Source organism: Odontesthes bonariensis, chromosome 13, assembly GCF_027942865.1.
Source record: "Odontesthes bonariensis isolate fOdoBon6 chromosome 13, fOdoBon6.hap1, whole genome shotgun sequence".
NCBI classification, from domain to species: Eukaryota; Metazoa; Chordata; class Actinopteri; order Atheriniformes; family Atherinopsidae; genus Odontesthes; species Odontesthes bonariensis.
Window position 1 is genome coordinate 30,561,890 of NC_134518.1, and position 7,152 is coordinate 30,569,041.

Sequence of the window (7,152 nt, forward strand, 5' to 3'; positions counted from 1 at the left end):
TGACTAATGTGACTGTTCTCCTACCCCGCCCATAAGGCCATTTTTTTTCCCAGTGATTCCTTTTTTGTGGCCTGAATTTTCTCTGTCTGCTTCGGCAATAAATAGCAGGAGGCACCCTCAGCTGAAGCAATCCCACTCTCTTCCTCTTACCCTGCATCTGACACGATGTGGATCCAGGCCACTGCCCTGCTACTCGCCTGCTGCCTCTGGCCAGCTGAGGCTCAGAGTGATGGAAGAAGGAGACAAAGCATCTGGGACGATCCCATCACGTTCAAAACCAAGGCTGAGGATATGTGCACCATGATAATTACTGGCCAAGGGGTAAACACTAAGCTGAGACTTTCCTGCCAGGGAAACAAGCGCTCCTACTGGTGTGACTACGTGGGCAAACCTCACACTTGCAGCAGTTATAACAAAAACCCTCGACACTACTTTGTTCAAATGATGTGGAACCTGAGAAAGCTTCAAAATGCCTGCGAGGGGCCTAAACGGGTCAAACCTCACATGTGCAGGAAGGCAACAGATGAGTCTCAGATGGTCTTCTTATCTGATTCCTTCTCCCAACCTGAGGCTTCTCGTAAGGCAGCAGGACGCCCAGCAAAGCAACCTGCCAGACCACAAACTCGACCTGCACCTAAAAGGACCGGTTCAGCAAGGCAAGCTGCCAGGAAAGCTGTTCCAGGACCTGAAAGAGTTAAAACCACGCAGATAACCGGTCCACAACCAACGACACCCCCATTTGAAACCAATGCTAAGAGGGTGGCTCGGCAGTACTGCTGGAGGTCACTGAAAGGCATCTGCGCCTTCTTCATCGGTTTGATTCGGAAGTAATCAGAGAGGTGAGTTTTCTTTGTTAACTCGGAGCACTTTGTTATGTTATAATCAATTCAAGAGTATTTAATTCAGTTAACACCCAGAATTTTTATACAAAACGTTTTTGTTCTATTATCAAGACAAAAGTTTGCTGTTGCACATACATTTCAAAAGTAAGTACACAATTCCCTCTGTTTTATTCACAGATTATGCTTAACATCTGATAAAAGAAGCCAGTGGAGGGACAAACCAGACCAGCAGTTTGTGGGGAAAACGCCCTTTTTTAGGGGATGCAGAGATGCTGCAGTGGCTTTCAAAAAACACCCATCTCACTGAACTTAAATGCCTCCCATTCCACTGAAAACCCATGTGGAAGAACTTTGCTACCTTCATTTATGTTTGCATGAAATATCTGTGACAACATAAGTACTAATATTTGTTTACTTGAATATAATCTTCTTGACTCACTCTTGTATTTTTAGAGAGATCAGTTTTTTACTTTGGTCTAAAAAATAAGTGCTCTCTTTACTGGTATATTTGTCAAAAGAAATACATTGAATGTAAAAATGCTCTAATTTGATAAATAAACATTATTTTGAATTTATCTTTGTTGATCAGTTTCATTTTAGTTCAGCACTGAATTTATTTCAACAGTAAAACAATATTTAATCTCATAACATTAGTTTTCACATTAAGAAGTCACACAGAACAACATAAAAAAAAATACAGTGAACTACAGGGAGGTGAGGGGAAGCTCTCAGACTCAGACTTTGAAAACCTTTGCTGTACACTGTACACTACAAGGCTTCTAAAATCACTTGCCAAGCCATATTTAACCATTAGATCATCATATTTCTGATTTAGTCAGTCAGTGAGTTTCTCCTTCAGGGGCATCTGGTTCCTTTCAAGATATTTCAGTCAATCTTATCTGTGACAGGCAGCCCATGTGGCCCAGTGAAGGTCTTAAGGAAGTTATTCTCTTTTTTTATTTAAAAAAAAGGGAATTCCTTGTAGCAGGCAGCACCATCTTACACAAGAGACTAATCTTACACTTGAATCTGGTAATTCAGCATAGGTGAAGTAAGTGTTTCTGATCATATGAATTCATGAAGATAGACTTACAGTCTCTGCCCTCCCTGCCGCTGTTTTACTGGGCTGAATTTTTTTTTAAAAAGTTCACAAGCCCTTCAGTCAGGCTCTCATGTGCGTGTGTGTTTGAAGGGGCGGGCCGATCATACAGCAGCTGCTTGAAAGCTGCAGGTAAAGACGATTGAGCTCTCATGTGTCAGGACTGCAAACCGTTTCACTGAAAACTTCAGGTAAGTCAAATCACAGCTGCTTCTTGTGCTGTCACTGGGATTAATATGGTTTGGTGTTATTGTTAAGACTTGATGTGTGTTGCTTATAGTGTATTCTATGTAACTGAATACTTCTAATGTAATGTAATGTATCCGGCACAGTACTTTCTGATTTAAATAACTCACTGTTTTCTGGTCCATTGTTGTCACGTGAACCCTAACTGAGAGTATCTGAACGCTTATATTCTATTTAGTTCATGATATTTAAATGATCCAATGTCATGATTGTTTCATCTGTGCACATATCTTTGTTTCCCGCTGACCTTTATTTAGGTTTTTATCTCCTTAATAAATTTGATCCTCTCTTTCGATTTTTTCAGAAGTCATTTATGAGACCATTTACACTCCTTTTTTTCCTTCTAACAGCCATGAGGGCTGCCTACAATATCCCCACAACTATGAGTTTTCTTGTGAAATGTAGGTCTAAAGGGGGTTTAAAATGGGTCTCTCTGCAAAGGAAAGTGAAAGGGATTTACAGTCAGATCTCTAAATCTGAATTTAACCTCTTGCAGGGTGTGCTCTGCAGGTTTCATGGCTCTGCTCACCAACATCACCCTCCTTCTTGTCCTGGCTTGTATTTCCCATCAGATGATGTTGGGTAGCTGTCAGAAGAGCCATGGACGCAGGGGACGAGCTGACAGAGGAGCACACAGGGAAAGGTCAGGGCTGAAGGTGGGTCGGCAACCCAAGTCTGTCTCTGCACAGCCGATTAAAGGCAAATTTGTCTCAAAAGACAAGTCAGAGTGTACCTGGGCTGCAACAGGTGAAGGCCTCATCATCCTTAATGTCACCTGCAAGAAAGCAGACAGGAGCCTCAGCTGCAGGTATGCCGCCAGACCGGCTGTTTGTCCCCAGTACGCCTCCAATGTGGAACTCTTCTGGAAGCAGATTTCAAGGGCTCTGAAGAAACAAAAGAACCTGTGTCGGGACAGTAGAGCACTGGTAAAGGCAGGCATGTGCAGAAGAGCTGCACAAGATGCTCATTTCAGACTCCAAGTCGCACAGAGGAAGGAGACTTTCTCACCTGATATTCCATCTTTTGCCACCAAAGCTGTCAAATCCTGTCAACCTGATAACACGAAGCTGGCAGAGGAGTTCTGCAGCGACTCCTGGTCGAGCTTTTGCACCTTTCTTTTCACCATGGTGAAGGATTATGATTGCTGAGACAGAAAAAAGTTAACTTAACTGAAAGAAATTCGGCTTAGACTGTTTTGTAGAGTGCACCCATCATTGTTTATATATTTTCTGTTCTTTGATGTTACTCAGTGATTTATACATTTGATAGAAAAGAAGAGAGTAACACTGTTTTTTTTCTACAAACATAAGTGTTTCTTTAAAGACTGTTAGATTGTGTTCATTTAAAAACATTTGTTCTCCATCATAGTCTGACATTCCTCCATTAAAAACAAAACTACTCAAACCCCTGACTTGTTCTTACAAATCAATGTAAATTACCCATTTTCTGTATTTCCCATGTGTGCTCAGTGCTATTGAAAGCAATAGCTGGGAAATCCAATGTTTGAGCATGTTTTGGTATTGACACGGTAATTCAACCAGAGGGAGTGTGATTTCTAGAAGCCTTAGCTTGCATATCTTGGCACTGATGAGCCTCTGGATCCACATGCACTGAGTGAGAAAACATCATTTGAGTTGAACATGTGAGAAAACTTCACATGTTCAACTACAAGGGCACAAGTATCAAAATTCAGATGCAAAGCTGAACTCAAGCATCTAAGTAATCTACTCTGTATTCACGCCATCAGATAAGCTTCCTACAGTTTCCTTTCAGAAGTCAAACATCTACACATCTTGAGAGTTTGTTACTGTTTAAAGCATTTTGGCAAAATCGTATTTCAATGTAACATGACGTAGAATTTTTTCATGTTAATCTATTAAATAATGGTTCCTGTTTCATTTCTGTTCCTTGTAAGCTCATGACTACCAAAATCTTGAATTGGTAAACTGGTAATATTAAACTATGGGAAGCAAAAATAAACTTCTCCTTGAGAAAAAAAAAACCCATCCTTGGCCTGTGTTTGGTTGTTAAAGACCACACTTGTAGTAATCTATCCAGAACATCAGCAGCACAAAAAACAAAAAAAAGTCAATATGAGCATTCACAAATCAACCAGAGATCATTAAGAGGCAAACACAACCTTTTGTCAACCAAAGCAGCAAGGGCATGCTGTGACCTCAGGCAGGGGAACAACTCTCCATTATCCTCATGGCTTAATCGTCATCTCCTGCTGTAACATAATGCAAATCCAGGGCTGAAATCTATCACGTTAAGACTCTCTACATCGTGGACTTTATAGGAAATATGTTACGGGTAAAACGAGACAGACTTAAGGAAAGTGGCTGAAGCAAAAAGTAAATTAAAGGGCAGACACAAAGTCACAGCAGGAGTGTAGTGAATATAGAAGTATACTTAAGGAGGAGTTTTCCTTCAAGCAAGACTTTAAACACTAGCTGCTGAAAACAGAGGACTGCAGGGCTACTGGGAAGCTTGTTAAATGTGATGCAACCACTTAAAAAGTGTTTACGCTCACTTTAAACCCTTTCCTTGAAATCATTCAATTCCTGGAGGCATCTTCCAACTCTTAATTTACCCGCTTTGTGAGTACTTTCATAAAGTACTCTGAAATAAAACTGCAGAGGTTAAAGCTGATGGAATGGACTCCACATGCAGCTCTCCTCAAATGCAAGAAAACCATAGAAAAAAATGTAACTGAGGTCACAAAAAAAGACTGTATTATACAAAAAGCATTTTGCATGCAACATATAATCATTCTCCATACCAACAATGAGTTTTAACCACAATCCCTTTCAGAAAACAAATCAACTTGTCTGCACTCTCCAAACGATGACTACTTCCAGAGAAAGGACACAAAATCAACTACTGTCCTTATTCCTCATTCGGTGAACAAATCACAGTCCCACCTGTATTTTGCGGCTGTTGCATGCTTTGAATGACAGCACCCAGACAAGACAGGTTTTCATTATATTTCCAGCCCTGTGAGATGTCATGTCAGTGGTATTTCAAACCACAGCATGCAGCTGAGCTGAGCTGAATCCTCAAAGCATTCAAAGTTGTGCCGCAGGTGCCGTAATTACAGGAAAATGAAGATGAGCTTTGTGAGACATAATTAAAAGAATTCTGTTTTTCAGGCTCCCTGCTGTGCCAAAATATCTTATAATAGCTTGGAATATAAACCACTGCCATGATCCCACATGCTTTTAATGGCAGCGTGCAAAACAGAGCGAGGAGGTCAGACCTAAAACCAGATATCCTGAAACATTGCTCAGTGGGTGCCGGATTGTTCTCCATAACAACTCACTTTTTTGAGGGTATGTGGATACTAACAACTTCTTCTTCAGAGAGTATACATGTGTACATACTGGGTGCCTCATAAGGGAACAGCTCCATTGTGAATGTTGGGAAAACATCACATTTAGCATCAACTGCACTGAGTACAAGTTTAGATTTTTTTGTTTGCAAGTGAATGAACTGGCATAATAAAGACTTTAATCCATACTTTCACCTTTTGAATCATGTTTATGAAGGGATTTTGGCAAAAAAGAAAAGAAAATGATCTTGAATACTTTTTAGTTTGTTATCAAGTGGTCAAATGGACTCACTTGAGTGGTTTTACACTTTTACACCTTCACCTTATGAAAAACAGTCAAAGTATCATAAGTATGTAAAGACAACAGTTAGATATAAAATAAATCCTGACTGCTAAAATGAATAATAGCAATGCATTATGGTGTAAGCGAATGATAAAAGTTACTTAAAATATAATGATATACAATTTTCAAAATAGCGATGATGTTGTGTTTGTGTTATGGCAAATTTAGACAAACAGCTCTACTAGAACAGGCTATTACAAGATACAAGTAAAAATGTATAGTCATCATTATCATTTATAATCAAATTTAAGAATTTGTTCCTTTTCTGTTACTAAAGGATGGGGAGTTACGTAATCACCAGCATTGGCAATTCTTCCAGGTTTTCCACAAAAGCATAAGGGCCAAAATCATCATGCCCATGAACCCTGGATGGTGTGGATTTTCAGATGGTCCGACTGCCTGCAGCTCCTGATTGGCTGAGAGAAATGAGTCGGTTAAACTGAAACTAAGGCGGAACCTGCTCCAGCACTACTGACTGTAAGGAGATTTGGCCCATTGTGTGTGTGTGTGTGTGTGTGTGTGTGTGTGTGTGTGTGTGTGTGTGTCCAGCTTAAATGCTTTATGAATGCTTTTGTATGTGGGAGAATGAGCATTTACTTTATAAAGAGCTTTAAACTCAGTGGAGCCAGGATTGCAAAGAACTGAAAGGAATGAATGAAAGTTGACAAAAATTTCATTGTTAGTATGAAATCAGTCTAATAGGTTTGTGGTGTTGGTTGACCTTCTGGATGAAACTAACAAGAAATCAGGCTCTGTCTATTTGGGGCATAAACTGACATACATCTGACAACAAACATTATGTCATATTTTCATAACTGAAATGAGTAAACTGTGCAAAACCAACATAACAATATTGCTTTTAAACCTGAGAATGAAATCTGACACCAGAGTTTTGTTACACCAGCATCTTCCTGCTGCAGAAAGAAGGACCCAGAACAGGTCACGGATAATTTCAGACCGCCAGATATTTCAGACACTGGCCACACTAAAGCTGACTCTCGCTTGCTGATGGTGTTTACCAGCTGTAGACATTTACGGTAATTCTGCACTAATTCACACCAGAGATCTGTATAAGCAGACACAGATCTACCCAGCATGTATACTTTTAAAACTGAGTGGGTTTTCTTTCTTCTAGTATGATAAATTCAAGCATATTGTGTTTTGGGCAGGTACCAGTTGACACATATATACTGTATTTCATTTTGTTTCAGTGCATTGCTGCACCAATTTCCTGAGCATGTATCAAATGAATCAGGGGGGGGGGCTCAAGGCTTTTGCACAGTAGGCTACT

At 40.1% G+C, this 7,152-nt stretch overlaps 2 protein-coding genes across 2 annotated transcripts; both read left to right on the forward strand.

Moving 5' to 3' along the window:
* The first annotated feature begins 161 nt into the window (after positions 1-161).
* On the forward strand, positions 162-1,275 carry fgfbp2a (fibroblast growth factor binding protein 2a). The gene is made up of 2 exons (XM_075480743.1): positions 162-839; positions 1,020-1,275. Exon 1 carries the CDS (start codon positions 166-168, stop codon positions 829-831), a length of 666 nt encoding a protein of 221 aa, XP_075336858.1. The 5' UTR covers positions 162-165; the 3' UTR covers positions 832-839; positions 1,020-1,275.
* A 792-nt stretch (positions 1,276-2,067) lies between these two features.
* Positions 2,068-3,854, forward strand: fgfbp1a (fibroblast growth factor binding protein 1a). Its single transcript, XM_075480744.1, has 2 exons — positions 2,068-2,132; positions 2,684-3,854. Exon 2 carries the CDS (start codon positions 2,703-2,705, stop codon positions 3,333-3,335), a length of 633 nt encoding a protein of 210 aa, XP_075336859.1. The 5' UTR covers positions 2,068-2,132; positions 2,684-2,702; the 3' UTR covers positions 3,336-3,854.
* The last annotated feature ends 3,298 nt before the right edge of the window (positions 3,855-7,152 follow it).